The sequence below is a fragment of the Chrysochloris asiatica genome, unplaced genomic scaffold, assembly GCF_000296735.1.
Source record: "Chrysochloris asiatica unplaced genomic scaffold, ChrAsi1.0 scaffold00097, whole genome shotgun sequence".
Classification (NCBI taxonomy): domain Eukaryota; kingdom Metazoa; phylum Chordata; class Mammalia; order Afrosoricida; family Chrysochloridae; genus Chrysochloris; species Chrysochloris asiatica.
In genome coordinates this window covers 6,514,705-6,532,364 of record NW_006408615.1, presented here as the reverse complement: position 1 = coordinate 6,532,364, position 17,660 = coordinate 6,514,705, and the positions used below count along the sequence as shown (strand labels likewise).

The 17,660-nt window shown below is 49.8% G+C and overlaps 1 protein-coding gene across 1 annotated transcript in view; it reads left to right on the top strand.

Moving 5' to 3' along the window:
* The window catches only part of ARHGAP8 (Rho GTPase activating protein 8), a 52,891-nt gene that overhangs the window by 26,427 nt on the left and 8,804 nt on the right, over positions 1-17,660 (top strand). The window contains exons 4-7 of the mRNA XM_006866897.1: positions 1,288-1,419; positions 3,868-3,954; positions 8,920-9,018; positions 12,583-12,693. Coding sequence (XP_006866959.1) covers positions 1,288-1,419; positions 3,868-3,954; positions 8,920-9,018; positions 12,583-12,693 — 429 coding nt within the window. The remainder of the gene's footprint in view (positions 1-1,287; positions 1,420-3,867; positions 3,955-8,919; positions 9,019-12,582; positions 12,694-17,660) is intronic.

Sequence of the window (17,660 nt, the reverse complement as noted above, 5' to 3'; positions counted from 1 at the left end):
AGGATTAAGTTCTGCTTGTTAAACTCATCTTTTTGTGATATTCTGTTATAACAGCATTAGAGAGCTTAGACGATGTTTTGCTATAATCACTTTTGAGATTTAAAAGGAGTAGATCAAGCATGGGGAAGCAAGAAGCAGAGACGGGGAAAGAGAAATGTCAGGTAACATGGAGATCACCAGGAGCAGAGGATCAAAAGACATAAGGACTTACTTACCCCGGGAGTTGATGCACAGAGAGAAAACCTGCCTCTAGCGTTGGCTCCCTGAATTCGAACTTGCAACTTCCTTAACTGACAGAAAAGATTGAAGTAGGCAAGGGTTTCGGTTTGCTTGGATCCACAATCAATGCCCATGGAAGCAGCAATCAAGAAATCTTTGGAGCAAATCTTGAAAGTGTTAAAAAGCAAAAATGTCACTTTGAGGACGAAGGTGCGCCTGACCTAAGCCATCATGATGTTTTTAAATCATTTCGTATGCATACCAAAAAACACGACAATGAATAAGGAAGACTGGAGAAGAATTGGTGTATTTGAATTTTGGTGTGGAGAAAGAATATTGACTATACCACATGGTCTGTCAGAAGAACAAACAAATCTGTGTTGGAACAAAATACAGCCAGAGTGCTCCTCTGAAACCAGGATGACCAGACTTCCTCTCACCTGATTTGGGTTCCCGAAAGGGCACCTGGGTGGATTGCTTGGCACCAGCGGCCTGTTGTGTGGCGGATCGTAACCTACTGCATAGCTGCACGGCATGACTTACATACAGGCACTGGGTGGGACGACTCTACTCACACAGAGACAGGGCGAGGCCAGCAATCGGCCTCCGCAGCTGATGCAGGGAGCTGGTGTGCATGCATCCCCCTTGTGCTGGAGGAGCAGACATAGAAGTGGAATCTGCCGGCTCAGTGTCGGGGCCACCTGGAAGCAAGGTGGTCCTGGAGTCCCTCCTTTCACATCCCAGGATGAGGCAGGGCATCCTGGGAGCTGTGTTGTGCTAACACTGTGGAAACAGGGCAGATTCTGTCTATACAGAGAAAACAAGTGTCAGAAAGATGGTTTGCTATAGGACAGAAGGGAGGTAGACGGAAGGTTGGACGGCCTTGTGAATAAAAGGTGGGCTGTGGAGTCCTGAGTTTGAATTCTGTGAAGCTCAGTGATAGGCAGAGAGCGCCCCCTAGTGCCTGACTCTGGGTACAACACTGCATGGCTCAGTGCTGGCCCTCAGGGGGGTGGGCTTGGATACATAGAGGGTGGCTTTACGCCGGTGTCTCTTTTGTGTGTCCAGGTACCTGAAGTATACACTGGACCAGTATGTGGAGAACGATTACACTCTGGTATACTTCCATTACGGACTCAACAGCCAAAACAAGCCCTCGCTGAGCTGGCTTCAGAATGCCTACAAAGAGTTTGACCGGAAGTATGTCCTGTGGCCAAGAACCGTCCCTGTTCATGGCGGGTGGGACCCCACAGTGAGGGCTGCTTGTGGCAGGAAAGGGGGCCACAGACAGTGCAGTGGGAGAGGGATGTTACTGAGGGTTGGATGGGGTGGTCTGTGTGGGATCACCTCCCTTGGGGTTGTGGATTCGGTCAGGAAAACCCAAACCAAATCCAGTGTTGTTGAGTTGATTCTGACTAACTACGGCCCTGAGTAGGATTCCCAGGCCGTACGTCTTTCTGGGAACAGCAGCCTTCCTGGGCTGTCCTGGAGGAACCAGTGGTACTGTCCCTGACCCTGACCCTGTCCCTGTCCCTGAGCACACACCAGTCCCAACACCTCAAAGCAGTGTGCTTGGGAGCAAGTCTGCCCCATGCCCCAGGCTGTGTGTGAGTCTTGGCCTCTCTGCCTCCTCCAAATGCAGGAGAGAGTCTGTACCTAGCAAGCTTTAGATCAGTGTTTGCTGTGTGGGTGGGGCCAGCAATAAGTAATGAGCTTCCTAGAGCAGCTTGGAGGATGCAGCCTTTCGGATTCTCCTTGAAGGACAGGCAGGGTGTCTCTAGTTGGGAAACAGATTATTTCTGGCCAGGTAGGCTGGGTGCAGTGGACCATTGGGTTCTTGTAGGAACTGTAGGGTGAGACAGCAAGGTTGTTGTTGTTGTTATGTGCCGTGGAATCAGTTCCAATGCATAGCGACCCCACATAAGGTTTCCAAGGCTGTAAACCTTTACGGGAGCAGAAAGCCTCATCTTTTTCCTGTGGATCAGCTGGTACTTTCGAACTGCTGACCGTGAGATTAGCAGCCCGATTTGTAACCACTACGTTAGCAGAACTCCTTGAGGCAACAAGGTAGGGAGGGCAAGTTGTGACCCTGAACGCTGTGCTGTGCTAAAGATGCTAAACTTTGCTTAGGAAGCAGTGGGAGCCATGGAAGGTTCTTGAGGGGGAGTGAAGTGGCAGTTTGAGAAAGCTCAGAGGGTGCCTGGTGGCCTTTCTTGAACTGAAACATATACACATTTTGCGTCTTCCCCATGTGCCCCACAAAAATGCACCCCAGATTCCTTGTGATGAGACATGCCAAGTGTCAGCCCAAGTAATGAATGCAGGGAAATCTGCCAACCGTGTTTTCCTGTCCCTGAGGAGGTGGTGTAGGCTGCTGGCGCCCCACTTCAACTTCCACCTGGGAGAAGGCCTCAGAATTCCTGGAAATGCAGCTGCTGCCTTGTGCCAAGTGCAGTTGTGGGTATCTGCTGGGGACAGGGCTCCGTGTCACAGGAAGTGATGCCTATGCTGAAGGGCGTTGATGAGGGACAGCGACCAGGAGGGGGCAGTGGGGCAGTGACTTCGCCGAGAACATTCCCAGGTGGCAGAACCACCCAGACAGCAAAGCTTCTGTTTGGGGGTAGTGAGGTCCCCGTGAGTGGAGGTATGCAAGTAAAGCTCCATTATTTCTGCCCTGAGCTATTCTGCCCACTCTTCTGCTCCCTCTGCCTTTGCCTCTTGCCCTGCAGGCTCCCTTTTTTTTTTTTTTTTTTTAAAGAAACTGGGGTTACCAAGTTTTTTCCAGTTTGCACCAACCCATTGGTAAAGAGCCCTAGTGATACAGTGGTTAAGTGCTTGGCTGTTAACTACAACATAGGTGGTTCGAATCCATCAGTCTGTTTCCATAAAGATTTGCAGCCTTGGAAACTCTATGGGGTAGCTCTCCTCTGCCCTAGAAGATCTCTGTAAGTCCTGATCGATACAAGGACAGTTGGTTTTCCCCCACTGGTGTCAAAGGGGACTCTGATCCCAGATGGTCACTTTGTAGAATAAGCACTGGGCTGCTACTGAAAAGTCGGCCGTTCAAGCCCACTAGCTGCTCCATAGAAGCAAGAAGAGGGTTTCTGCTTCCATAAGGAGCTTCTGTGAGGAGCTCTGGTAGTGGTTACGTAGTGATAGCATAGTGGTTACGAATTGAGCTGCTAACCTCAAGGTCGGCAGTTCGAAACTACCAGCTGTTCTGCAGGAGAATGATGAAGCTTTCTGCTCCCTTAAAGATTTACACCCTTGAAAACCCTGTGCAGGGTCACTATGAGTCGGAACCGACTCCACGGTACTTAACAACAACAACAACAAAGGTTTGCAGCCATGGAACCCTACACAGATGGCTCTGAGTAATAAATGATTTGATGGCATTGGTTCTGGTTTTGATCAGCTCTGAGGGGCTATACAAACTGTAAAGAGCTGTGTGAGTGCCCAGAGGTGGGTTCGGGGCCCCCGACTTCTGATTCTCCTCACATTTGAGCCCCTTCCCTTTTTTGCTGATCTTCTTTAAGTGGACTCCTTTCAGATGGAATGTTCTGGAACAACACAGCCCCTCACGGTACTTTGAGGTTGGGTGTCTCGGCATCTTCAGTACCTGAGGCACCCTTGTTTCTCCTTCCTCAGGTACAAGAAGAACTTGAAGGCTCTCTACGTGGTACACCCCACCAACTTCATTAAGGTCCTATGGAGCATCTTCAAACCGCTCCTCAGGTGGGTGCTGCATGGACCATCTCCCTGGGGAGAGAGCTCATTTCTGGGTGTCTGGGATGGGCTGGCCCTGTTCAAGCGTCTGGGGGTTCTGTCTCTGAGGTGTCTGTGTTCCTCAGCCTCCCTGCCTCCCTGTGCATCTGCAGGGGATTGAGTGTGGCCCTGCTTGTCCGCTACAACATTCTGACTGTCACACATAGGAGTCCTGCAGGCTTCACACCTGGGACTTTAAGTGCCCTCTGGGTCAAAGCCACATTATGGTGCCGTGTGTGGCCCCACGTCCACCTCACATCGGGGTCCCCAAGTCCACATCACGTCGGCGTCCCCAAGTCCACTTTCACATCGGGACCCTCAACTCCACCTTCACATCTCAGGGCCCCACATCCACCTTTACGTCAGTGCCCCTAAGTCCACCTCATGTCGGGGCCCTTAAATCTACCTCACGTCAGGGTCTCCAAGTCCACCTTCACATCGGAGTCCCCAAGTCCACCTTCACGTCGGGGTCCCCAAGTCCACCATCATAACTCCCCAAACAAAGGCTTGCTTGGGGTTTAGAAAGGTTTCAGGTGGGAAAAGGCCAGCTGTCTCAACTACACAACTCAGGCTGTGAGCTCGTCTGTAGAAACTTACTTGAGGTAAATAAGTCAAGTGGACGCCCCAGAGGCTCCCTGTCTCCACAGCAGGGGCTGGAGACCCCCAGCCCACAGGGTCTGCATGCACCAGCTCTGAGACCTCCAGAAAGCTCTCCAGTTCTTGAAAAAGAAAAAAAAAAATCCCCTATTACCTGTTCTGTTTACTTCCCGCAGCCAAGATGGCATAGAGAAGGCTGCCCCTGCTCTGGGGTTGGAGAGGCAATTGCGGCCTGCCTCAGTTAGCACATTTTGCCTTATTGCACTTTATAGCACAGATGTCACCTTATTTACTGCAGTGTCTATAAAAAGAGCAGATAACAGTTTGAGGACTAAGGTGCGCCTGACCCAAGCCTCACATGCACGTGAAAGTTGGATGGTGAGCAAGAGGCGCCGTGGCAGTAGCCATGAACAGCAGTTGTGAGGCTGAGGCAGGACAGGCAGTGTTTTGTTCTGTTGAGTACAGAGTCTCTCTGAACCTGAACTGTCCGACTCAACAGCACCGAACAACAGCGACAACAGCTAATGGAAGTTTTGTGGTGACCCTGTGTCCAGCAAGTCTATCAGCGGCTTTTTCCACAATGATTCATGCCCCCTCTGTGCCTCTGTATCACACGCTGGTGGTTCTCACAAGATTTCACACTTGGGCACATTTCATAGACTACGGACTGATGTCAGCGTGACTTAGACGCACGGAGAAACCAAAACACTCGAGCCACCCGCTGGATTGCGACATGTACTTCGTTTGTTAGTCTGCACCCAAACCCACAATATCTCTGAGGTCTGCCTGCCCTCATGCCACACCATTGCTATGGTAACCCAGGGCCTGTGAAGTGTTTACAAAGGGCCTACTTGGCACCAGAAAATGCTCAGGAAGGATTAGCTGCTAGTATTGTCTTTGAAAAAATGTTGTTGGACTATTTTTAATTTCTATGCATTGTCTATGTGCCAGCTGACCCTCACAATAGCTCCACGAGGTGGGTCGTATTCTTCCTACTTCAGAGATGAGGTCGATGATCAGAGAGGTTAAAGAACATGTCCAGAACCACACAGCAAATTCTGCCCTCATCCCCACTCAGGCGTGGGCGCTTGTAGTCTGGTGCCAGAAGGGACCACAGGACTTGGGGCGGGGAACCCTGGGGCTGGGACAGGACTGCCCCTTGTTTCCATGTGCCCTTGGTAATCATGACACCTTGTGCCCCCGAGTTCCCACTTGAAAGTGGAGGAAGTGGCCTAGTTCAAGAGGGAGTTCTGGGCCTATCCAAAAACCTTCTCTAACTCCTGGGCCCGAATCGATGGCTCTAACAGACCCAGGTGTTCCACTGCACACTCGGGTGGGAGGCTGTGTCTGTTTCAGCCCATCCATGCCCTGGCCTGACTGGTACCAGAGGGTCTCAAAGAAGCACAGAGGGAAGTGGGGGGGGGGGGGGGTGTCTCCCTGGGCAGGGTTGGGCATCGTGACATTCACTCCCCCACACACCCAATCTCTGAAGCTGACCTACATCTTGGCAGAAGATTCTCATGGATGCAGGTCCCTGTGTTCTTCAGTCCACCCCTCTTCTGTCAGGGTGTCGTACTGTGGTGGCTTGTGTGTTGCTGTGATGCTGGAACCTAGGCCATGAGTATTTTAATGACCAGCAGGGTTGTCCACCAGACACAGGTTTCTGTGGTGCTTCCAGACTAAGACAGACTAGGCAGACGGACCCAGAGGTCCACTTCTGAGGGATGAGCCACTGAAATCCTCATGATGTGTTAGTGCATTGGGCAAAAGACCTCTTTCAAGTGTTAAAAAGCAAAGATGTCAACTTTGAAGACTGAAGTGCACCTGACCCATGGTATTTTCAATCACCTCATATGCATGTGAAAGCTGGACAATGAATAAGGAAGACTGGAGAAGAAATGATGCTTTTAGATTATGGTGTTGGCAAAAAATATTGAGAGCACCATTGGCTAGCAGAAGAACAAACAAACCTGTGTTGGGAGAAAGAAGTACAGTCAGAAGTACTGCGCCCTCACATGGCTGTCTGTCCTTGGTCTTTGTCTCTTCTTCTTAGTGGAGAACTAGGCTGTACTTCTAATTGTACTTCTTAGAAGCCAGGATGCCAGACTTCGTCACTCATGCTTCAGACATGTTATCAGGAGGGGCTAGTCCCTGGAGAAGGACATCGTGCTTGGTAAAGTGGAGGGTCAGCGAAAAAGACAGAGACCTCCCAACAAGGTGGATGGACACAGTGACAGTAACAATGGACTCAAATGTAACCATTGTGAAGATGGTGCAGGACCGGGCAGTGTTTCGTTCGGTTGTGCACAGGGTCACTCTGAGTTGGCATGGCCTTGATGGCACTTAACAACTGTCTCTCAGCAGCCTCAGGACTAACAGCCATGGAGGAAGCTCAGGCGCCCTCAAATTCTGTGGCATCTGAATGGTGAGCCACACGGACACACCCCTGGGTCCCTGGTTACGCACCACGAGAACCCCCAGGCAGCATAAGTACTGGAAATCCCTGTCAACATGCATTGGTCACCTCAGGTCCCCTGCACTGCGCACCCCTGCATGGAACTCCCTGGGCTGCAGGAGAGGCCGCTCTCGTCCACTAGGGGGAGCCCGTGCATAGCTTGGCCATCAGGACTCCGGGCTCCAGGTCCATCAGCAGACTGAAGTGGTCACTTCCTTAGTGTTGGCACCGCACTGGGCATTTCACCTTTGTGAATTGTTGGTCCTTCTAACAGCTCCCGGAGCAGGGACAGTTTCACCCCCATTTCACAGATGAAGAGACCTGAAGCTCACTAACAGAAGTTGTGGCCCCAGGTGTCAGACAGTGTCCAGGTGTCAGGCAGTGTACTGGGTAATGTAACAGCCTCTCTGGTCTTCAGTGGTTGCCGGGGGAACCAAGAGGAGAAGGTGGGGACTCTGGATTCAGCCTTGGTGTGACTGACTTCAGCTATACATGCTCCTGGGAATCTCCACTGTCACCAAAAGTCATTAGGAGAGTGCCTCACGTGGTCCCTGCTTCACAGGACCCCTCCCAGAGAGAGGGGATGGCCAGGTGGGAAGAAGTAGCCCCCCTCAGACATCACAGAGCAGCTGTGACTGTCCCCTCGTATGAACTGTGCCCAGCCCCGCCAGACCCAGTGACTGTGTGTTCCAGGTTAATTGTGTCCCCCCCAAAACAGTTGCTCAAAACTGTTACTCGGTACCTGTGAATGGGAGCTTGCTTAGAAATAGGATCTTCAGAGTGGACTGATACAGTGGTTGCAACATTGGGCTCAGACAGCAACAACTGTGAGGATGGTGTAGGTCCAGGCAGTGTTTCCTTCTGTTGTGTGTGGGGTTGAGAGTTAGAACCGACTCAGGGGCACCTAACAACAACCACAGATGTAATTGTTAACACAAGGTCAGACTGGAGGAGAGTGAGTGACTCTTAATCCAATGTGATTGGTGTCCACTAAGAAAGAGAGGCAAAGACGATGGACAGACAGCCATGTGAGGGTGCAGGCAGAGACTGGAGTGATGCAGCCGCAAGCCCAGGAACGGAACACGTGGGCCACCAGCAGCTGGAGAAGCCGAGGAAGGGTCCTCCCCCAGAACCTCTGCGGGAGCTTGACCCTGCTGACACCTTGGATTTGGACTTCTGACCTCCAGAACTGTTGCTGTTAAGTCCTGTCAACTCGGTTCCCACTCAGTGACCTTGTATAGAGTTTTGGAAGAGCAGCTGGTGGCTCCAACCGCCAACTCAGTGTGGTTAGCAGTCTAGTGCCTAACCTGCAGCACCACACCAGGACCATGGAAGGAGGAATTTCTGTGTTTTAAGCCACCTGGTTCAGATGGTCCATGTGTGGATCTTTGTCACGGAGCCTGTGTCCCCACCCTTCCTCAGTAGTAATGGCCTCACCTGCCCACGCCTTGTCACCATCCATACTCCGAGCTCCTCTTCTGCCTGGTGGCTTCGGTAGACCTGCCGTCCCCTGACACTCAGCATCACCTGCATCTCTGCAAATCCTCCGGACTGACGGCAGATAGCTATTTTTACGGAGATGAGGCTCTGAAGAGTGTTTGAACCATCTTTTGGGAGCACAGCATCTCTGATTCTGGTTTCATATGAAAATGTCCACCTCGTTCTTTCTGTCCACTGCCAGTTCCCTCTTCCCCAGCCTCCCTTGTTGTTGTTAAGTGCTGTCAAGTCGGTTCCGACTCATAGCGACCCTGTATAGGGTTTCTGAGAAGCAGCTGGTGAGTTTGAACCACTGACTTTGCAGTTCAAACCATCCGTGATCCAGCGCTTCCTCCTACGGCCACTGCCTAATCGTTTCCTTTCTCTTGCGTCTCCTTTTTTTTCAGCCACAAGTTTGGGAAAAAAATCACCTATTTCAACTATTTGAGCGAGCTATGGGAACACCTTGAGCATGACCAGCTGGTTGTCCCCCTGGAAGTGGCCCGGTGAGTCAAAGGTCACGTGATCTGAGATGCGGAGAAGAGATCTCTGTTTCCAAGGGCTCCCTGTCCAGAAACACCCAGAGCTGATTTCCAGCATGTACCTGGCCCAATTCAGCTCCAAAATCTGTGCATAGACAGTGACGTGCAACCAGAAGACAAGGGAGGCAGAAACCAAGCGGAACAGATGCCAGATGTGGATGGGGTTTTCCTCCCCAACCCCAGCAGCTGGGTCCAAACGATTTTGAGTAGAGCATGATGGGAATTTCTCAGCAGTGTGGGTGCTCTGAGCAGCAGCCCGTCTGATGGCTCCTTGCTCCCTGCCAGCCTTGTCTGGAATGTGTCTGCTGTTCGGTTTTCTCCAGCAGTTTCAGTGTAGACTTGGATGAACGCAGGCTGCTAGAGAAGAGGGTGGTCAGCCTACCCCAGTGCAAGCTGGGAAACAACTCCATCCGCAAGAGCAGACCTTCAGCAAGGGCAGAAAGTGAGGTTGGCAGCCCTATGTGTGTGTGTGGGGGGGGGAGGGGGCGGCGGGGATGTTTTGTCCTCCTGCCCCGTGTTTGCGGTGTTTCTGCTGTGTGCCAGGACACATGTCAGTGCCAGGGGTGCAGGGATGTGGAAGAGGGAGGACACTCCCAGGCAGTGGTGACAGGGATAGCAGGCAGCAGTCCTGATGGGGCAGAGAAGGCAATCAGGGAAGGCTTCCTGGAGGAGGTGACTTTTCCTTTTAATTCATTTTTTATCTTGAGTGAAATCATACACAAGAAAGCAAAGACCCATTCAACCGTTCTTAGATGTACAGTTCTTACATTGGTGGTTATTATGGACATCCTATCGTTTATCCATTCTCTGCCAGTATTGTTTCGTCACCGTCCACTCAGCCTCTGCCCCCTAATAGTCTCATCTCTCTGAGCATTCCTGGTGCCTGTCTGGTCTCAGACAGATCGCTCTTTAAAAGAGTGCATTGCTCAAGGCAAACCTGCTTTATTAAAAGAGTAAGATTTGAGTTTAAAGATGACTTCAGGGCATAGTTTTAGTTCGATGTTTGAACATTATTTTTGGGTAGTAGATGGGAGGATTCAGGAGGTGACTCTTGAAGTGATGTCCAGATTAACCCTCGAGCCAGGAGGGTCAGCTCCTGCAGATGTGATTTCTCAGAAAAACACACATGAAGGGGAACAAGTGGAGGGATCAAAGATTACTGACCCTCTTGAGGTGGTGGTCCCTAGTTACCTGGTCCCGGCACAGGGAGCTAAGGACCGCCACCTCAGGAGGGCTCTGGTGTCATGTGCAGGATCTGGGGACCACCCCTGGGGGCCATGGGGAGGTGTGCACAAGGGAACCCCTGGTCATTTGGGGGCTTTGTGGAGACCCCCCTACCCACCAGGCTGTAGTGTATGTGTGGGATGGGGGTGGGGTGGAGAGGGACTGGCTGGAAACCTGAAATATGCTCCAGAATGTATTTTGTAGCAGCTCTCCTCTGACAAGTCTGTTGACAGAAGGTGACTTGGTGTTCTCATAGGAATCCTATGAGGGAGGCTTGGATGTATAGGATTGCTCTGAGGAGGGTTGGATTGGGATGAAATGGAATGGTATTTAGGAGACCCCCTGCCTGATCTTACCATGACCTGTGGTCAGAGGGTGACAAGGTTCAAGGGAAGGAGTGTGGGCTCAGGCATTAGGGATCTACACCTGAGGCGGCTGGAGTAGCCATGGGCACCTCGAATCCTCAGCTTACAGTCTCCTCCCCTAGTTGCTAGGAGCACTGAAGGCTGGTAGGGGCAGGTCAGCCATAGAATCCTGAGTCTACGGCTGCAGTCCCAGCTTGGCCTCACCAGACCTCAGTCTCCCAATCTGCTCAGTGGGGATTTGAAGCCCTCTGATGTGGAGACCGTGGGCCTGAGACCCAGGGAGCCAGGCCCTGGCCTTCATGTGTAATCCAGGCTTCCTCATACTCATGGTCAGCCCAGCTTCAGCCCTTCCCAGCCTCACACCACCCTCTCTGACCACCCTGTTGGTCCTGGGTGACCATCCCCTGTGTCTGCACCTACCTGGGGCAGGGCTGGGGTCCATCTGTGTCACAGTTATATCTCAGAGTCGGTCCTCAGCAAGTACCTATGTGTGTGAAGGCAGTTAGTGAGCACCACAGTCCTGGGTGAACTGTTGAACACCAGCGTTTTTTTCACCACCAAGTTGTGTCCTCCTCATTCATTGTCTCTGTCCTCTCTGCAATTCATCTGTTCATTCACATTTATATCCACTGATCTGACAAAAATCCCTACAATGAGTCACACACTAGACAAAGTTGGATTGTGTCATACACAAGGTTGTTGTGAGTTGGAACAACTAACAACCACCAGCTGTGTCTCTCAGGACCAAGAGACCACGAGCAGGAAGGAAGTAGTCCCTGTACAACCAGAAGAAAGGTTCTTAATCACGGGTCACTAAATGAGTCAGTCCTTAGAAACAGGGCTCAGAGCAAAGAGCAAAGCATTGATTGTGTGTCGATACTCAGGAAAACAGGGGAGCAGGACTCTCCCAGATCTGTCTCCCTGAAGCAAAAATGGGAGAAAGAATTTATAGGGCTCTTGGACGAAAGGAATTTCAGAAAACTCTTTGTTGCTTTGTTTATCTCAAATCTCACTGACCGTTCTGGACGTGTCTCTAACAGATATCATTGGCTTTTTCCCAGCAGTGGTTATTAGGGGCCATCACAAAATATGGCCTGCTGTTTTTCTCCTTTCCAGGGACAGTCCATACAGAGCCTTTGCTATGTAGTGGGTGACTCATTGACTTCCTAACAGCAAGGTCAGCAGTTGGCGTCCACAAGGCTTAACACAAACAAAATTTGTATCTAGGATCCAAAGTGTTCTATTTTATCTCCCTGGCCTTGTGGCTCTGTGGGTTTAGGCTGCTTACCGTAAATTGGCAGTTCAAAGCCACCAGAGTCTCCTTGGGAAAAGATGAGGCTTTCTACTCCTGTAAAGATTTGTAGCCTTGGGAACGCAATACAAGGTTGCTGTAATTTGGAATCAACTCAACAGCATAAACCAGCTAGCCAGCCAGGGATAGTCCTTCGAGTGGGGATTAGCTATCAAATAAAAGGAGAAACGATTAATCTCTAGCAAAACTGCAACAGCAGTAACTGACTATGACAGATAGTTAGGGAAGAACCTACAGTTTAGCTGTAGCTGCTATGACTGTCCAGATCTCATTTTACTCTGGTGGAGCTACAACTTTCCCATATCCTTAGTCACTGCACCAACCTTGTGAATTTCAGATGCCCAGTGAATCGCATCTGAAATTCACAAGATTGGTGGGGTATGCACCCAGACCTGGAGGCTGAACTCCTTGCTGGTCACAGGGGCCATCTGACATGGAGCTGGTAGGAAGTTTTGGGAATTAGACAGGCGGTGGACTGCCCCCTCCTGCCACTGGTGTAGAAGACCCCCATGCTGTGGGGATTGTGTGTGTGCATGAGGGGGTAGAGGTTAGGGATGTGTGGCTGTGTGTCCCTGGAAATCTGAGGCAGCCCTGCAGGTGCCAACCCAGTTTCTGTCATGTCCACAGGTACGACGAGAAACTCCGGAACCTGCACATGGGCAGGCTGCCCCCTCCGGCCAAGACACCGCCGCCTAGACCGCCCCTGCCCACCCAGCAGTTTGGTGTCAGTCTACAATAGTAAGTGAGCCCCAGAAGTGACCATGCCCCTGTGTCCAGGGAAGCATCCTTGGGCTTTTAGCTCTGCAGCCGAGGTAACGCCCCGGCAACCAAGGCACAGGTGTGTTGGTGTGGTTGGTGCTCTGTGTGTGACTGGGAGCTTGTGTGCAGAGAACCAGGGACCGAGGTCTCAGCAGCTCACAGCCTTCCAGTGAAGCATGGTCATGTGACTTGCGTTGGCTGCTAAAATGGGAGCCAGCATGGGTATGTTCTCCACCAGATCCCCAGTGCTCTGTGATGAAAGCAAGAGAACACAGCTCTGGTTCGATACATGAAGGGGCTTCAGGAAGTTCTTTGAAAAATTCCGTTAGCTTTCTATTCCATTTTGCCATGAACATCTTGTAGCCTCTTTCTGTGTTCAGTATAATGTTGTTGTTAGGGGCCGTTGAGTTGGTTCTGACTCGTGAGCAAACCTATGCACAACTGAATGAAACATTGCCTGATCCTCATAACTCTCACAAACAGTGCTGAGCTTGAGCCCTTCGCAGCTGCCACCATGCCAATCCATCTCATCAGGGGTCTTCATCTTTTTCTCTGACCCCCTAACTTACCTAGCATGATATCTTTCTCCAGGAACTGGTCCCTCCTGATGATATGTCGGAAGTATCCGAGACCAAGTATCTCTATCAGAGCTTCTAAGGACCATTCGGACTGTACTTCTTCCGACACAAACTTGTTTTTCATCTTTGGCAGTCCATGGTAATTTCAATATTCTCCTACAGCACAGCTCAAGTACATCAATTCTTGTATGGCCTTCCCTATTCACTGTCCAGCTTTCACGTACGTATGAGGTTATTGAAAATACCATGGCTTGGGTCAGGCGCACCTTAGTCCTCAGGCTGACATCTCTGCTCTTCAATACTAAATAGGTCTTGCGCAGCAGATTCATTTAATTTCTTGGATGTAACTTCCGTGAGTGTTGATTGTAGATCCAAGCGAAATGAAATCTTTGTCAACTTCAGTCTTTTTTCCATTTATCAAGATGTATTTATTGGTCCAGTGGTGAGGATTTTTGTTTTCTTTACTTAGAGATCCCATCTGTAATGAAGGCTGTGGTCTTTGATCTGCATCACTATTTTAAGTATCATCTGCATATCGCAGGTTGTTACTGAGTCTTCCTCCAATCCTGACGCCGCGTTCTTCTTCATGCAATCCAGCTTCTCAGACTATATGCTCAGCATACAGATTGATAACTAAATTGAAAGGATATATCCAATGTAACATTTTCCCCAAACATATCTCCAGCAAGTTTCACAAAATAATGCTTGCTTCTCAGCTTGTAAAAGTTGTAAGAACACACTAGCTGACCCACTGCTGGGTCCTCACCCCGGTCCCTCAGGGGATTCATCTGCAGTGATGGTGGGCTACCCCGAAGGGTTCTGGTAAAACCATGGCCGAGCCAGCCACCCCGAGACCGACCACTCTAGTTCCTGAGACTTACGCTCTTGACCTCTGCTTTCCGTCTGTGTCTTTGGCTCCGCTGTGCCCTCTGCCTGCCTGGGGTGTCCTGATTCTTGTTCCCACTAAGGCTCTGGCCACTCGGCCAAGCCTCCTGTCCAACATCAATTTCTAAGCTTGATGACTGTAGTAGTGACTTTGGGTTGCCTATCTTGTTATCCAGAACCACTTCTGTCATACATTTTAGCAAAGTTTCCAAATGAAAAACAAAACCAACTTGGAAAGCCATCCACCTATGCAAAGCCTGTTGCTGTGGAGTTGATGCCGAGTCATGGCGCCCCCGTGTGTTACAGAGTGGAACTGCTCCACAGGGCCTACTCGAATCTTTACGGAAAGGAGTACTGGGAGTGTAGTAGTGAAGCGCTCAGCTGCTGATGGAAAGGTTGGTGGTTCAAATCCACCCGAGGCTTCAAAGGAGAAAGACAAGGCAATCTGGTCCTGTAAAGATCACAGTTTAGAGAATCCTGTGAGGCAATTCTACTCCGTCACTTGGGGGATACCTGACTCTACGATACCTAAAATCTTCTCAGAAGCAGATCACCAGGACTTTCTTCCGCTGTACTGCTGGGTGGGTTCAAGCAGCCGACGTTGAGGTTAGTCAAACACAGACCTGTGGAACGTACCAGGGATGCTGAGTAATTCTTCTCAGCCTCTAAATTCTGTGTCATCAGGGACACCTCTGTTCTGAAGTGTTGAGCAGCCAGTGGAACTCCTGGGCTGTGAGTGTGCAGGTGAAGGTACCTGTTAGGAATGCCCCTCGTCGAGTTGCTGCTTTAACCTGTCACCTCGCTGTGGCTCACACCTGTTCTAGCACCGGCTGTAATTGTAAAAATCAATTCAGAATGTCTTTAGGGAGCGATGAGTCACATTAGGTAACTTTATAAAAAAAAATTCCTTCTGTGTGCCACTTGGAGAGATAATCCGTGAGCTGCCTCTTCTTATGAATATTTTATGTCGTTTTGTCGCAAGTGACTATAATCAAGTGGCAATAAGCATACTCAATAAAGCGCCGAATCTGTAATCTGTTTGGAGTATGAATGAATGAAAGTCATTAAAATTCATAACTGAATCCTATTCACAAATGTTAATTCGCTGAGTTAAGTTCAGAGGCACGTAATGGAAAGTGATCACCTTAGACCGAGGTAATTAAGTTACTATATTAAGGGGAAGGCAGAGACATGTGAAGACTTGGCTTGTTTCCGTCCCCAGGGATGGGAAGATGGAGAAACGTGTGAAGCCTTGGTCTGTGTCCTCTCTAGGCAGGGGCGTGGTCGTAGGGTGAGGAAGGGATACGAGCAGCGAGGCTGGGGGTCAGAGCTCTGGTTTGGGAAGTCAGACAAGTGTTTTACCCTGGAACTGGTGGTGAAACCCTGTCCGGCTCACCCTCCAGGGCCACGAGTGTGTGGGATTCTGGGTTGGTTTCTTAATTCTGCTTCAGAGTTCATCTTTCTGACTGATTTCTGCCAGGCTGGATTTGAGGGTGGATTCACTTCTCTGTTTGACCACACACACACACAGGAACACACACACACACATAGGTGAGTGCCAGCTCTGATGTGCCCTTCTGTTTCAAGGAGGATTCCAGAGCAGGAGCCAGGGAATGGACAACCAGAGGATCCAGGACAGGGTCCAGCCCCAGAATGGCCCCTTTATGTTTTACATATACAGTTCAATGGTTTTTACTAGCAAAGCCTGAGAAAGCCACATGCCAAGAACCTATGAGAAAAAGAAAACTCAAAGTGTGTTCCACCAATAGGAGGGCTTGAATGTGGTCAGATTGTGTGTACCCTGCCTGAGGTGGAAACCTCGCAAGACCTGGAGACAATGCCCGGTCCTGTGCTATCCTCACAATTGTTATATTTCAGCCTACTTTTGCTGCCATTGTATCAATCCTTCCCATTGGGGGTTTCACCCCATTTCACTGACCCACCAGCTTACCAAACATGATGTTCTTCTCCAGGGACTGGTCCCTCCTGATAATATGTCTGAAGTATGAGAGATGAAGTCTGGCCATCCTGACTTCTAAGGAGCATTCTGGTTGTACTTCGTCCAACACAGATTGGTTTGTTTTTCTGGCAGTCCATGGTATTTTCAATATTCTTTGCCAACAGCATAATTCAAAGGCATTGATTCTTCTCTGGTCTTAACTGATAGCATCTCTGAAGACCCTGTTTCCAAACAAAGTCACCTTTACAGATACTAAGGGAAAGACTTGAATGTATTTTGGGAGACATGGTTCAATCTGTAATGCGTGGTTTCTGGGAATATGAAGAGGATATTGGGGGAGGAGCTAGGAGACTTGTCTTTGCACCGGCTCCTCCCATGACCAGCTGTGGGGCAGAGGCCTCTTTTTCCCCATCTGTGAAATGGGTAGTAACAGTCATCTCTCTCCCACAAAGAGAACACCTTTTGGAATCATATGAAACAATGTATGTACAAGTGTTTATCTCAGAATACCCGTTTGCCGTGGGTGTCAGAGTAGAGCTTTGTTCCACAGGGATTTCAGTGGCTGATTTTTTTTTTTAAAGTAGATAGCCTGGCCTTTCTTCTGAGGTGCCTCTGGGTAGACTGGAAATTCTAACCTTTTGGCTTGTGTTGGCAAGGGATACTGAATATACCCTGGACTGTCAGAAGAATGAATACATCTGCCTTGGAAAAAATACAGTCAGAATGCTCCTTAGATGTGAGGATGGCGAGACCTTATCTCGTGCACTTTGGACATGTGATCAGGAGGGGCCAGTCCCTGGAGAAGGACATCATGCTTGATAGAATGGAGGGTCAGCGAAAAAGAGGAAGACCTCAACAAGATGGACCAACTTAGTTCTTCCATCCTAGGTTCAAGCCCTAGTAGTGATTGTAAGGATGAGGCAGGAGTGGGCAGTGTTTCAGTCTCTTGTCCTTGGGGTTGCTGTGCGTCCACAGCACCTAACAACAACAGGACTATTAGCTTTAGGGAAAAGGCTGCTCTGGACCCTCCTGTTACAGTTGTTAGGTTCTGTGGACTCATAGTGACCCCATGGACAAGAGACTGAAACACTGCCCAGTCCTGCCTCATCCTTACAACTGTTGTTGGTGGCGTCCATTGTTGCCGCCACTGTGTCAGTCTGTCCCATGGGCTCTTCCTCATCTTCACTGATCCTCTTTTTGACCAAGCTTAATGTCTGTTTTCTGGGACCAGTCCCTCCTGATAACATGTCCAAACAATGTGAGAAGAAGTCTAGCCATCCTGGCTTCTGGCTGTACTTGTTCCAAGACAGATTTATCTGTTCTTCTGGCAGTCCATAGTATTTTCAATATTCTTTGCCAACAGCATCATTTAAATGCGTTCATTTTTCTATAGTTTTCCTTATTCCCTGTCCAGCTTTCACATACATAGGAGGCAATTAAAACTATCATGGCTTGAGTCAGGCGCACCTTAGTCCTCAAAGTGACATCTTTGCTCTTGAACAACTTGAAAGTGATCTTTTTTT